The sequence below is a fragment of the Carlito syrichta genome, unplaced genomic scaffold (genome assembly GCF_000164805.1).
Source record: "Carlito syrichta isolate Samal-C Ts95f unplaced genomic scaffold, Tarsius_syrichta-2.0.1 Scaffold307839, whole genome shotgun sequence".
NCBI classification, from domain to species: domain Eukaryota; kingdom Metazoa; phylum Chordata; class Mammalia; order Primates; family Tarsiidae; genus Carlito; species Carlito syrichta.
This window is the reverse complement of record NW_007251935.1, coordinates 72,664-88,119: the sequence shown is the minus strand read 5'-3', so window position 1 is coordinate 88,119 and position 15,456 is coordinate 72,664. Positions and strand designations below refer to the sequence as shown.

At 41.8% G+C, this 15,456-nt stretch overlaps 1 protein-coding gene across 1 annotated transcript in view; it reads left to right on the top strand.

The window, feature by feature from the left end:
* The window catches only part of PAAF1 (proteasomal ATPase associated factor 1), a 50,966-nt gene that overhangs the window by 15,302 nt on the left and 20,208 nt on the right, over nt 1-15,456 (top strand). Inside the window, exons 5-7 of the mRNA XM_008064662.2 lie at nt 787-885; nt 2,155-2,305; nt 10,420-10,614. Of these exons, the coding sequence (XP_008062853.2) occupies nt 787-885; nt 2,155-2,305; nt 10,420-10,614 (445 nt within the window). The remainder of the gene's footprint in view (nt 1-786; nt 886-2,154; nt 2,306-10,419; nt 10,615-15,456) is intronic.

Below are 15,456 nucleotides of genomic sequence, written 5' to 3'. Positions count from 1 at the left end.
TGCACTCCAGTCTGGGTGACAGAGTGAAACTCCAACTCAAAAAAAAAAAAAATAAAAAAAAAAATATATATATATATATATATATATAAAAATTAATTGAATAAGCTAATTAAACCAATGAAATAGGAGTATGAAAGGCAGAGAGCAATTATTTCTTTGAGAATTAAGTTGATTGCTTTGTAAAGACTTGACAAAAATGAACTTTTAAAAACACTGCTATTAATGGTATAGGTAGGCAACATAAATATAAGATGTTATGGGGAAAAAAAAAATCTTTTTAAACCCCTAGTTGGTGCCAGGCAGGAGTGGCTCACCCCTGTAATCTTAGCATTTTAGGATGTGGGAGGATCACTAGAGGCCAGGAGTTCAAGACCAGCCTGGGCAACATAATGAGACCCCCATCTCTACAAAAACAAAAACAACAACAACAAAAATCCTAGTTGAATTTTTGCTCTTAGATTGCTTTGCAAATGTGAGTAAAAAACTGGAAATTATATATTGTGTCTTCCATTTATGGTTTATTAGAAGAAAGCCAAAGTCCTTGTAGTAATCAGTGGAAGCAGGAATACCTTTTTGTTTGAAGAAATGAAAGGTGTTGGCTCCATCCTTGTTGGGAGGTTGGTGGTAATAATTCAACTTTTACATCAAACATGTGTCTTTTATGTTGGAAGGCATAGGCTTGAAGAAATTTTGGAAGAATGTGAAATAAGGGAGATATATAACATATTTCAAGGGAAAAATCATTTCATTATTTCTTACACATTGATTATTTTGTCTTCTGTACAGATAACATGCCTGGACATTTCCAGTGGAGGAGGCCTTGGTGTGTCTTCTAGTACTGATGGAAGCATGAAGATCTGGCAGGCTTTCAATGGAGAACTCAGAGTAAAGGATTTAGATATATTTTTAGAGTCTTATATATGAAGGGTGGTCTGAGAAACCATGGATTTGATCATGGAAGGAAGAGTGGCTCATTCTAAAAATGTAGGACCAGCCGGGCTCGGTGGCTCAGCCTGTAATCCCACGCCTTTGGGAGGCTGAGGTGAGTGGATTGCCTGAGCCTGCGGGTTCGAGACCCGCCTGGGCAGCGAGACCTCAGCTCTACAATAAATCAAAAATCAGCCGGGCGTGGTAGCGCATGCCTGTAATTCCAGCTACTCGGAAGGCTGAGGCGGAAGGATCGCCGGAGCCCAGCAGGTAGAGGCTGCGGTGGCCAGGAGCGGCCAACGCATTCCAGTCTGGGCGACAGAGCGAGACTCCAACTCAAAAAAAAAAATGTAGGACCACTGCACTTCAGCTGATCTCTGTTCTTGCATTTGTTAATTGGAGAATCATTCTCAATCTTAGTGATTAGCCAGAACAGAGTGGGGCTAGAGCAGTTGAGGAAGGACACTGAATGTGTAAGTGGGTGTTCCCTTGGTTTGAACTGCCTTCGGTGATGGGTTTCCAAGACAGAATATCTAGGCTGTTAGACTGACTATATGGCTGAGTCTCCAGCCTATACAGAGGATTTTAAGATGAGATGAGTAGAGGAGTCCCCAAGCCTCATCAGCTTCTTATACTTAGAAGTAGACCTAGAGCCAGGCGTGGCGGCTCATGCCCGCAATCCCAGCACTTTCAGAGGCTGAGGCAAGAGGATTGCCTGAGCCCATGGGTTTGAGACCAGCCTGGACAACTTGCTGAGATCTCATTTCTACAATAAAACAAAAAATTAGCTGGGCTTGGTGGTGCATGCCTGTGGTTCCAGCTACTTGGAGGCTGCGACAGAAGGATCGCCTGAGCCCAGCAAGGCTACAGTTGCTGTAAGCATGCCACTGCACTCAAGCCTGGGTGACAGAGTGAGACTCCTACTCTAAATAAATAAATAAATAAATAAATAAATAAATAAATAGACCTGGAAATGACTGTGAGAGCCATGGAATTCATTTCTGTAAGATCTGCAGCTGAATTCCAGGAAAGGAAGCCAGTCTCTCTTAGAACACTACCTGGTAGACAAATGAACTAAGATCCTTTGGACATCCTTAGTTTTAAAACCCAGCATGTGGATATAGCAAGTAGGTATTTCATTTAAGGAACCAAAGATATGGGAGGTGAGAAAACATCGAGGGATGGACAAGAAGAGAACTAGCATGGAATTTTCTTTTGTTTTTCCAGAGAGTATTGGAAGGACATGTGTTTGATGTGAATTGTTGCAGGTTTTTCCCGTCAGGCCTTGTGGTTCTGAGTGGGGGAATGGATGCCCAGCTGAAGATCTGGTCAGCTGAAGATGCTAGCTGTGTGGTGACCTTCAAAGGTCATAAAGGAGGTATGAAGGGTGGTTTCTTCAAAGGAGTTCTCTAATGATCCCCAGAGATGATTCACCAAAAAGTTGGAAACAAGCTATTCACAAACACAGAAATAATTTACCCAACTCGCCGTTTAGATGAGCTATTATTTCCCCAAGGACTAGAAATTTTTTTGCTAGTCAGTCTTGTTATTGCTATCTAGAACTAACTGTTTTACACAAATAGTTGTTTTCCACAATTGACAAAGAAAAGAAAAATCCTCCCTAGGAGGTCATCTTCTTATGTGCTGGAGAAAAAAAGAAAGAGTGAAAGGTCTGCCTAAATTTTCTCATTGATAGTCCTTTGGCTGAGATGACAGTGAATGCTGGTGGTGAATGACTGTGTCACCAAAGATCAAAGACAGAGCTTGGTGATTCCCATGAATTTAAATTACAGTTCATATTTTTTAAATGGATTAGCCATATAACTGATAATATCAGATTGTAGAGACAGAGTGAGAACATTCTCCCTTTGAAACTTACTAGTTGGTTTGTGGGACAAAAATTTAATTTAGATGTTTTATCCTTAATTGGACTATTAAAAAGGTGATAATATGTTCTATAATTTTGCAAATTTGAATTTTTTTTTTTGAGTTGGAGTCTCACTCTGTCGTCCAGCCTGGAGTGCAATGGCACACTCACGGCAAGTGCAGCCTTGATCTGCTAGGCTCAGGCGATCCTTCCAAGTAGCCAGAACTACAGGCACACGCCACCATGCCTGGCTAATTTTTTAACTTATTGTAGAGATGAGGTCTTGCCAAGTTGCCAGGCTGGTCTCGAACCCCTGGGCTCAGGCAGTCCTCTCACCTCAGCCTCCCAAAGTGCTGGGATTATAGGCGTGCCACCACACCCAGCTGAATATTTTAAAAATGTAATAATAATTCCCTAATAATGCCTTACCTTGATCCCTCCTTTGAAACATAATACGTATTGTCTATACCATTCATTTGGGAGTTAATTTATTACCCTGTACTTATGGTATTTAACCCTGTGTTTTTTGCCTTGTGAACCCCCACTACATTGTGAGTAACTTGTATGTGGAGATCAAATTTTAAGTTTTAATATTTCTTTATAAGGGTTTGTTAGATTGAGTGTACTTGATCTAGCAACACGCATGTTAACCTTAGCAAATAAATGATTTATTTCTATGACTGTAATTTAAATGGGAACATTGAGAGGGAATGGAAATAATATTCAGAGCCTTCCTCACATTACTGAATAACTCATCACTTCCTAAAGAACTGACAAGTTTCAGGAGTCAGAGTGGCCTACAAAATTGGGGATTCCTGGAGCCCAGGGAAACTTTTCAGTGGAACAAGTCATGACTGCACATTTAGCTTAACAAGATACATATTCAACATCGATGGACATTCAGTTTATGAATAATACCTTTGGATCACTGCAGTTAGTGTGCCTTCCACATGAATCTTCACTAAGTCTCCAACATTCTTCAGATCTCCCTAACAATATGTATATGACCCTTAGCTTACAGAGAATAGCAGAATGTGAGATTAGATTTAAGCTTTTATTCATGTAGTTGTTTCATTCTTTTTGCCTTGTAAGAAAGTCCTGAAGTGAGGGGTAAGAGTATGCCAGCTTTTTATTAGCCAAAGCCAAAGCCATGAGCCATACAAAAAGAAAAATAGAAAACTTATTACCTGCATTTGTTACATTTAATGGGTCACAAGTGGTAACTAAATAAGAGAAGCACCAGCCTGGGCAACTTGGCTAGACCTCGTCTGTACAATAAATAAAAAAATTAGACAGCCATGGTGATGCATGTCTATAGTTCCAGCTACTTGGAAGACTGAGGTGGAAGGATTGCCTAAGCCCAGCATGTAGCTGCTGGTAACTGTGAGTGTTCCACTGCACTCTATTCTGGGCAACAGAGTGAGACTCCTTTATTACTTAGGATAAGTCTCCGATAAGCATTATATGAAAAGAAAATACAAGAAAGACTGGTCTAAATATATCCTGATACTTATTACAGAGAACCTTTCGGAAACTAATACAGGACTGGGCACAGTGACTAACATTTGTAATCCCCGGCAGTTTGAGACCAGTCTGGGCAACATAGTGAGACTCTGTCTCTATAAAAAATAAAAAAGCTAGCCTGGTGGCATGAGCCTTTAGTCCTAGCTACTCGGGAGACTGAGGCAGGAGAATTGCTTGCGCCTGGAAGTTTGAAGTTGCAGTGAGCTATGATTGTGCCACTGTACTCCAGCCTGAGCAACAGAGCAAAACCCTATCCCTAAAGAAAAAAACGAATAAAGTTGTGTATATAGACTTATTGTAAAGGATAGCTTTTTGTAAGCTTAATTAAATCCCTGGCTTGCTTCTGTGTTTAGTATATGAAAACACAATAGTAAGGGAGGCAGTAGAGTACAGTAGTTAAGCATGCAGTTGTGGCAGATAAATCCTGTTTGAAATCTTAACTCTGCCACTTACAAAGTATGACCTTGGAAAATTGCTTAACTTTTCTGAGCCTTAATTTCTTCATGTGTAAAATGGGGACAGTAGTATTAAACGAGAGGGCACATATGAAGGACTTAGCCAGATTCCTGGCATATAGTAAGTACACAACAAATATTACTGTTCATATAAAATATAAAACAGCTTTAATATCTGCCAAGAAATGTGAGTCTTGTTATATTTTAATGTACTTGTCAAATGTGAAAAGCAGAAATAGTTATTTCTAGTAGATGAGGCATTTTACAATAGAAAAAAATATGACTTAGTTATGTAATTGATCCCCTAATACTTTAGATATTTTTTAATATATATAATTAAAGAATTAGTGTATTCTTTTTTATTTATTTTACTATTTTATTTTTTGGAGTTGGAGTCTCACTGATGCCCAGGCTAGAGTACAGTGGCATACTTACGGCCACTGCAGCCTCAACCTGCTGGGCTCAGGTGATCCTTCTGCCTCAGCCTTCCAAGCAGCCAGAACTACAGGTGTGTGCTACCATGCTCAGCTAATTTTTTATTTATTGTAGAGATGAGGGCTCGCCAAGTTGCCCTGGCTGGCCTCAAACCCGCGGACTCAGGCAGTCTACTCACCTCAGCTTCTCAAAGTGCTGGGATTACAGGTTGAGCCATTGAGCCTGGCCAAATTACTGTAAATTAACATGCAGAGATAAGGTTTCTCTGTTTATTCTGAAATTTTCAAATGGAAAGATAAATTAAAAGTAGTTTATTCTTGCTTTGTTTTTTACTTAGTGCCTGAAATCAAGATAATATATGAGATTAATAAGTAGCTAAAAAATCAGTTTGGTCAGTGTGAAGCCAAGTTGTCCAGGTCATTTAATTAAGGTTGTTAAATTTGGAGATATACATTTGCAATCCTAATTTTTTATAATAAGCCCTTGGTTGGATTTTTGTTGTTGTTCATCAGGGTAGTGGAAATGCATACATTTGTAGAATACTTTAAAGAAAGCAAGTTACAGTTTCAGCACTTGGGCCATTCTTTTCTTTTTTTTTTTTTTTTTTTTGTGAGTTGGAGTCTCACTCTGTCGCCCAGACTGGAGTGCAGTGGCCGCTCCCGGCCACCGCATCCTCGACCTACTGGGCTCCGGCGATCCTTCTGCCTCAGTCTTCCAAGTAACTGGAACTACAGGCGCACACTACCACGCCCGGCTAATTTTTGATTTATTGTAGAGATGAGGTATCGCCAAGTTGCCCAGACGGGTCTTGAACCCATGGGCTCAGGCAGTCCACTCATCTCAGCCTCCCAAGGCGCGGGATTACAGGCTGAGCCACCAAGCCCGGCTGGGCCATTATTTTCAAACTCTTAGACACTTTCTTAGATATAAGCTATGCAGCCTCCAAGTAACAGGAGGTGCTTGATTCAAGTCTTATTTTTTTCAGAGATCTGAGTCACAAGCCATTTTTTTCCCATGTACACATGTATGTTTATTGCTCCATAGTGACATCAAAATGTTAGTAATATGTTAATATTTAATGTTAGTAAGACTAGATAATTTTAATAAACTTGCTAAAAATATACACCTAGAAATATAAAATTTGCTCCTATTTCTTACGAATAGTTTCATCTAAAATAAAAGTAAAATAAAATAAAAACCAAAAAAACAAATAGTTTCATCCAATATTATAATTATTTCTCAGATTTTGGCTGGAATGCTTATAGGTGATTCAACTGTATCTTTTCTTGGCAACAATTACTTTTGTGTCTTGATTATATGTTGAAGCCTTGTAGCTGTTTGGTTTGTTTCTAAAGCCTGTGGTAGTTTCTGGTAGGTGTTAGCTATGGCTGCTTCTATTACAAGGTGTTTTGAAATTACTACTTTCATAGCTTCTTTCTAAAGTAATTCCTCATAGATTCCCGCTCCTGTAGGGCTCCTCTTTCCTTTATTCTTGTCATGTAAGTGTGAAAAGACCCACACTAGATGCCATTATATTGTCAGTGACATTTTATTAGAGAGAGGTGATAATTTTCCGCTCTGCTTTTATAGGAAAGGGAAACTCTCTAGATGGCAGCTCTTTGCTGAGTGTTACTTAAAATGTATACACAGTTAACACTGTACTAGTGACAGCTCTCTAGCCACTGCTGTAGCAATCTTGCCTTGGGTATGTGCTTTTCAGAACTGGTTTTTCCAAAAGCTTGTATTACTTCCATGGAGCTCTAACATTTTTATTTTTTATTTTTATTTTTATCTTTGTAGCAATGATGTCTTGCTATGTGGCCCAGGCTGGTCTCAAACAATCCTGACTCAAGCAATCCTCCCACCTCAGTCTCCCAAAGTGGTGGGATTACAGAAATGAGCCACTGTGCCTGGCCAACTCTAACATTTTTAAATAGCAGTTGAAACTTTCCTAAAGATACAAAAAGATCTTTGATTGCTTAATAAGAGCTGAAGGCTCCTTCCTTATTATTCCTTAGGATTCTTTAAAGTTCTAAAATCCCTTTTTAGCTAGATTTTTGCTGAATGTATTATAGAGTTAGAGTAGAAAGGTAGATTTCTCAAACTCAAAATCTTTAGTAACCAATTACAAAATATGTTGTAAATAAGAAACAAAGTAGCAGCAACACATGTTGGCTCCATATATCGTTTTCTGAGGGGAAGGCTATTTAAAAAAATCTTATCTCTAAGGCTGGGCATGATAGCTTAAGCCTGTAATCCTATCCGAGATAAGAGGATTGCCTGAGCTCAGAGGTTTGAGACCAGCCTAGGCAACTTGGCGAGACCTCGTCTCTACGATAAATCAAAAAATAAGTCAGGCATGCTGGTGCCCACCTGTATTTCCAGCTACTTGGAAGGCTGAGGTGGAAGAATCGCCTGAGTCCAGCAAGTCGAGACTGCAGTGGCTGTGTGCATGCCGCTGTATTCCAGCCTGGGCAACAGAGTGAGACATTGACTCAAAAAAAAAAAAAAATCTTCAATGGTCTTTAGCCAGAGTATGTATTATTGAGAGAATTACATTTTATTTTTCCAGAACTATTGTCAGCTATGTAAATTGTATTTAGCTTTTATTTTAAATTGGACCTATTTGGTAAGTTACACTGTAGTAATTAGTTCCCACCTGAGATGTTTCTAATCATATTTTCCCAAGTAGACCCTAAATTTGCTACTTTTAAAAGTTAGTGTTCATAAACTCATCTTTTTTCTGAACAAAGGTTTCAAAGTGACATTTCCAGTAAGAGTTGAGAGACATTTGATTAATCACATAGGATTGTCACCTGTATGTTGTGTTGAGTTGCTGTGGAGTTTTTTGTCAAGGTTTATGTACCTGAAGTCACTTCATCTTAAGAGGAATGGGAGTGTGCTCAAGATCATCAATTAACTAAGTGACCTTTGATCAAGTACTCATAATTTATTGGGTACCTACAATAGGCTTGGTTATATGTGTGTTTATTGATTGATTGACTGATTTTGAGTCAGGAACTCAGTCTGTTGCCTTGGTTGGAGTGCAGTGGCACAATCATGGCTCACCACAGCCTTGTCCTCTTGGGCTCAGGCAGTCCTTTTACCTCAGCCTCCAGAATAACTGGTAGTCAACTATAGGCACGTCCCATCATACCCAGCTAATTTTTTTGAAATTTTGTAGAGATGATGTATCGCTATGTTGCCCGGGCTGGTCTTGAACTTCAAGCAAATCCTTCCACTTCTGCCTCTTGAAGTGCTGGGATTATAGGCGTGAGCCCTGCCGGTGCCCAGTTAAATGAGTTTTAATAAAACAAATACTAGCCCAGCCTGAATCACCATAGGGTTGTATTGCTGCCTTTCTACTCTGTACAACCCTGTGTTTCTGTACCTGTGCCTGGGTTTTGCAAGTCTTTACATAATGACTATCTCTCTTTTTGCTGTGTATTCCTAGGCTATAGACCAAATATTAGCAAGTATTGCATATATTCAGATGATGGATAATAAAGGGCTTTAAAAATTCTAAAACCCATGGACATTTTAGACATTATATTCTAACACTGAAGATCTTAATTCTATCATCCTTTTTAGCAGGCAGTCTTCTGTTGAGGTGTGGTACAAGGACTGAGTAGATGCGAATGTTCAGCTTCCTACTGGGCTTCTCCAACACTACTCTGGCAAAAGTGGAGCACTGCCTCACACTGCCTCACACCACTTCACATCACCTTATACCGCCTCGCACTGCCTCACACCACCTCACAGTCACACTGACTCACACTGCAGACAGAGGAGGTAGGAGTTCAGCTTCCTCCTTGGTCCTGCCGACATGTCCTCTTGGTGAAAGTAGGACACTGACTTGCACCACTTCGTGGCCTTCTAGTGGAGTTATAAGCTCAGTTGCCTGCTGACTGTCACCAGGGGAGGAGTTGGGAAAAGTAGAGTGCTACCTCCCACCACCTGATCCTGCCTTTTCTACCTGTACCTGCCAGGTACCCTGCTGAGAGTACCCTGCTTAACCTTGTTAACCCCATTGGGTAGGGGAATTGGAGGGCTACCACCTACTTCCATGGGGATGGGGTAGAAGACACTGTTCAGCCCTTCTGAAACCATGGGGGAGGAAAGTAGCAGTTTTTCTGTTGGAGTCTATTGGAGTAGGGTGGATGTTACCAAGATGGTTTTTTATTCAGTGAGGTCACCTCTTCCCAATCTTTTGGCTAGGGGCAACAGACTCTTCTGGGAGTTTTTTGTTTGTTTTTTAATCTGTACCTGTGGGCCTTTCTATGTTGGAGGCTTCTGTTGTGTTCTGTTCAGGATATATGGGAGGCAGTAAGGAAATCCAGGGAACTCATTGCCATGTTGGTCTTGTCATGAGTCTCTGAGTAGTCTGCCACCTTCTTTTTATCATTCCAAATCTTCCTGTGCTTGCTATGTCCATGTTTTTTTAGTCGTAAAGGAAAGGACCTGGAATAAATGGGGCTGCTCCATCTTGGAGAAAACCAGAAGTCATATTCTTTCTTTCAAATGAGGAGCTAACCCTTTTAATCCATTATCAGTGGAAGCAGCAGGATCTTTTAAAGCAGCGAATCTCAATCTGAACTCTCTACAGTGTCTACTTAATTTTTACTTTAAAAAAGGGTTTTGAAGTCAAAACAAAAACTTGAAAACCACTGCTGTAGAACACTCCACTAAAAGTTAAACCCAGAGCCAACTTTTTAAGACCATCTTTCATAGCTAGTCTTTAAACTATTGGGAAGCAGAGACTCTTTCTGTTTTTTCTTTTTTTCTAGCACTTGAACGTGCCCAGCATATGCTCATGTTCAGAACATTTATAAAACTGGGCTCAGTGGCTCAGCCCGTAATCCCGTGCCTTGGGAGGCTGAGGTGAGTGGATTTGCCTGAGCCTGCGGGTTCAAGACTCACCTGGGCAACTTGGCAAGACCTCATCTCTACAATAAATCAAAAATTAGCCAGGTGTGGTAGCGCGTGCCTCTAGTTCCAGCTACTTGGAAGGCTGAGGCGGAAGGATCACCAGAGCCCAGCAGGTCGAGGCTGCAGTGGCCGGGAGCGGCCACTGCACTCCAGTCTAGGTGACAGAGTGAGACTCCAACTCAAAAAATAATAATAATAATAATAATAAAAAGAACATTTATGCAGTTCCATCTTCTCTACTCTTGTAGTTTCTTTACTGCTTCTTCCATTTTCTCTTGCCAGGTATCCTGGATACAGCCATTGTTGATCGGGGGAGGAATGTGGTGTCTGGTTCTCGGGATGGGTCAGCACGACTTTGGGATTGTGGACGCTCAGCCTGCTTGGGAGTCATTGCAGATTGCAGTTCTTCCATCAATGGAGTGGCGGTGGGTGCTGCTGACAACTCCATAAACCTCGGCTCTCCCGAGCAGATGCCCAGTAAGTTGATAATGAGATGTGAGCTTGTTTTATTTTCTTAAGCCCCCTTCAGTGTTTGCCTTGATTTCTCCTTTTCTTCCTCATTCTCTCCTGCTCTGTAGATGGTATTTCTATTTCCACCTTATGATTAATGTTTATTCTGTACCTGTTATGTTTCTGACACTTTGGAATCTACAGGAGGAACTGTATGTCATAGTCACTGCATTGGAGTAGATACAATCTAATTTAGCAGACGAAACAAATGCCTATAAAACATTTAGAGAACAGTAATATTTTGGTCAAGATGAATTAGCAACTCTGTTGGTTTGTTTATGGAGACAGGTTCTCCCTATGTAGCCCAGCCTGCCCCCAAGCTCCTAGGCTCAAGCAATCCTCCTGCTTCAGCCTCCTGGGTAGCTGGGACTACAGGCATGTATCACGATGCCCGACAAATTAGTGATTCCTTTTATTTTTTTTTAAGTTGTCGCCCAGGCTGGAGTGCAGTGGCACGCCCATGGCCACCACAGCCTTGACCTGCTGGGCTCAGGCAATCCTTCCACCTCAGCCTTCCAAGTAACTGGAATCGTAGGCAAGTGTCACCACACCCGGCTAACTTTTTGATTTACTGTAGAGACGAGGTCTCACTATGTTGTTCAGGCTGGTCTCGGACCCCTGAGCTCAGGCAATCCTCTTGCCTCGGCCTCCCAAAGTGCTGGGATTACAGGCTTGAGCTACTGCGTCGGGCCGGAAATTAGTGATTCCTAAGGTAAACATAATGGGTTTTCAGAGGAAGAGAATGTTTCAGGTTAGTGTAGATGGTAAGTGTCACAAAAGAAGTTGACTTAAACCTTTGAAGATGAGTTCAACCTGAACAGACAAGAATACTAAGAATAGGAGAATGGAAGCTAGGGCAAGAGGTAGGTTTAGGGACAGTTTGCATCACAGCTTAGATGTGAAACAGAGTGTCGTATAAAAAGATGTGCTTGAAAAAAATAAAAGACCGGGAGCGGTGACTCACGCCTATAATCCCAGCACTTTGGGATGCCGCAGTGAGAGGATTGCCTGAGCCCTCGGGTTCGAGACCAGCCTGGGCAACTTGACGAGACCTCATCTCTCAAATAAATTTAAAAAAATTAACCGGGCGTGGTAGCACGTGCCTGTAGTTCCAGCTACTTGGAAGGTTGAGGCGGAAGGATCCCCTGATCCCAGCAGATCAAGCTGCAGTGGCCAAGAGCATGCCACTGCCCTCTAGCCTGGGTGAGAGAGTGAGACTCCAACTCAAAAATAAAAATAAAAAATAAAAAAAGATGTGATTGGTTCGGCTAGAAGACTGAATTAAGAATGATAGTAGGCTGGGCTTGGTGGCTCAGCCTGTAATCCCAGCATTTTGGGAGGCCAAGGCAAGTGAATTGCCTGAGCATATTGGTTCGAGGCCAGCCTGGGTCAACTTGGTGAGACCTCATCCCTTCAGTAAAATAAAAAATTAGCCGGGTGTGGTAGCACGTACCTGTAGTTCTTGCTACTTGGGAGGCTGAGGCAGAAGGATTGCTGGAACCCAGCTGGTTGACGCTGGGGTGACCATGAGCGTGCCACTGCACTCCAGCCTGGACGACAGAGTGGGACTCCAACTCAAAAAGAAAAAAGAAAAAAAAGAGTGATAGTAGTGGGAAATAGGTTAAATAGCTGTGGTGAGACATAGTAATAAAGGTCCTAATAAAGCAACTTTCATTTCTATTTTCCCATGATAGTAGTTAATAATTACTTCTGTGTTACATAGTGTTATTTTTTCTACCATCATTTTAGCCCCTCACACTTTTATTTATTTATTTATTTATTTATTTATTTATTTTTTTTGAGTTGGAGTCTCACTCTGTCGCCCATACTGGAGTGCAGTGGCTGCTCCCGGCCACTGCAGCCTCGACCTGCTGGGCTCCGGCGATCCTTCCGCCTCAACCTTCCAAGTAGCTGGAATTACAGGCATGCGCTACCACGCCCGGCTGATTTTTTGATTTATTGTAGAGATGAGGTCTCGCTGCCCAGGCGGGTCTCGAACCCTCAGGCTCAGGCAATCCACTTACCTCAGCCTCCCAAAGGCGCAGGATTGCAGGCTGAGCCACCGAGCCCAGCTGCCCCTCACACTTTTAAAAAATAAACTTTATTTATTATTATTTTTTTTTTTGAGTTAGAGTCTCACTCTGTCACCCAGACTGGAGTGCAGTGGCTGCTCCCGGTCACCGCAGCCTCGACCTGCTGGGCTCCGGCGATCCTTCCGCCTCAGCCTTCCGAGTAGCCGGAACTACAGGCACGCACTACCACGCCCAGCTAATTTTTTGAATTATTGTAGAGATGAGGTCTTGCCAGGTTGCCCAGGTGGTTCTTGAACCCGCGGGCTCAGGCAATCCACTCATCTCAGGCTCCCAAAGTGCGGCATTATAGGCTGAGCCACCGAGCCCGGCTTAAACTTTATTTTTAAGAGGAGGTTTAGGTTCATAGCAAAATGTAGCAGAAAGTTTGAGAGTTCTTATATCCCCCGGCCTAACCCCATACACAGCCTCTGCCACAATTAGCATTGCCCACCAGAGTGGATGTTTGATAAACCTCCATTCATACATCATTATCACCCAGAGTTTATAGTTTAAGGTTCAGCATTGGTGTTGTTAATTCTGTAGGGATTTTTTTTTTGAGTCAGAGTCTCACTCTGTCACCCAGGCTGGAGTGTAGTAGCATGCTCACAGCCACCACAACCTTGACCTGCTGGGCTCAGGCAATCCTTTCACCTCAGCCTTCCAAGTAGCTGAACTATAGGCATATACCACCACACCCGGCTAGTTTTTTTATTTATTGTAGAGAGGAGGACTCACCAAGTTACCCAGGCTGGTCTTGAACCCCTGGGCTCAGGCAATCCTCTCGCCTCTGCGTCCCAAAGTGCTGGGATTACAGGCGTGAGCCACTGAGCCCAACCATTCTATAGGTTTTAACAAATGTGCAATGCATGTATGTCATATGACATGTGTGCACCATTATAGTATTACATACAGTACAGTATCATACAGAATTATTTCACCACTCTAAAATTCCACTATGCTCTGGCTGGGCATGATGGCTCACACCACGTTGGGAAGCCAAGTTAGGAGAATCACTGGAGGGCAGGAGTTCAAGACCATTGTGAGCAACATAGTGAGACCTCCCCTCCCCTCCCCGCACTCCGTCCCTACACAAAAATTGTTTAAAAATCCCCTGTGCTCTGCTTTTTCTTCCCTCCCTGCTTCCTAACCCCTTGCAACTGCTAATCTTTTTACTGTTTTATAGTTTTACCATTTTCAGAATGATTTAGTTGGACTCATACAGTATTTGCTTCTTCCACTTAGTAATATGCATTTGAGATTCCTCTATGTCTTTTCATGGCTCTATAACTCATTGTTTTCTTAGTGTTGAATAATATTCCATTATCTAGATGTACCAGTTTATTCTTTCACCTACTGAGGGACATCTTGGTTGCTTCCAAGTTTTAGCAATTATGAATAAAGCTTCTGTAAACCTCCATGTATAGTTTTTTGTGTGGGCCTAAGTTTTCAACTTGTTTGGGTCAATTTTGCTCCTCACTTTTGATACACTATAGGTGCCCTCCCCCACATACACACACGCTCAAAACTCACACAATCTTAAACTTCCCATGTAGATGAACTGTGGTCTAAGAACTCCTGCTAAAAATTCTTGCTGATCCCTAGAAGTTCCCAGGCCCCTCTTTGAGAATTAATGGATTAACAGGGTAAGTCTGTTTCTTAAAGTGTGACACATGTGCAGTTAGTAGTTAATGAGGTAATTTCAGGCAGTACACATTTTAATAGTTATATATTAATATAATACACACATACCACACCACAAACCCAAGATTTCACAGACATTATTAATTAAAACAAAGTTATGTTTTTAAAAGTTAGTTGATAATTAATGTAAGTGAGAATATTCTAGTTTTCTCTACCTTTTCATATTCCATGTACTCTTCAACTTGTTCTAGGATGACTTATGCCCAATGACTTGACTGAAATGGCTTTTGTCTAAGTCACCAATGACCTTCATATTGCCTAATCCAGTCTAACTTCTTTGTCTTTCTGAATTCAACAGTATTCAGCATAGTAAACCCTCTCCTCAAGACACTTTTCGTTCTTGACTTCTGTGATACCGTGCTACATTGGTTTTCCTCTCATGACTGCTGCTTCCTAGTCTTCTTTTATAAATCTCTTTTCTACCTTTCAATATTGGAGGGCCCTGCTATTAAGTCCTGGGCTCTCAGCTTTAACCACAGTTTCACTCTAGGTGATGTCATCAGTTCTGTGGCTTTAAATATATTTATCAGTTTAGAGTCTGTAATACTTAGTGATCTATCACATAAACAACTATCTGAATACGACATATACTCACTTATAGGCAGACCTTGAACATTTATCATAATTCTATAAGAAAGGAATTGATTGGCAATAGTGGGACACTGCCAGAGCGGTCGGGGGTGACACACAGCATCAATAAGGGTAATTGATCTCAAACCAGGCAAAGTGGGGACCACAGGGAGGCTCGGATTTTACCCATATGATGACCACATGTACCTAACCTTGAATTGTACCCCACATCTTTTTGTTTGTTTGTTTTGAGTTGGAGTCTCACTCTGTCTCCCAGACTGGAGTGCTGTGGCCGCTCCCGGCCACCGCAGCCTCGACCTGCTGGGCTCCAGCGATCCTTCCGCCTCAGCCTTCCAAGTAGCTGGAACTACAGGTGTGCACTACCACGCCCAGCTAAATTTTAAAAAATTTTTATTGTAGAGATGAGGTCTCACCAAGTTGCCCAGGCAGGTCTCGCTCCCGCGGG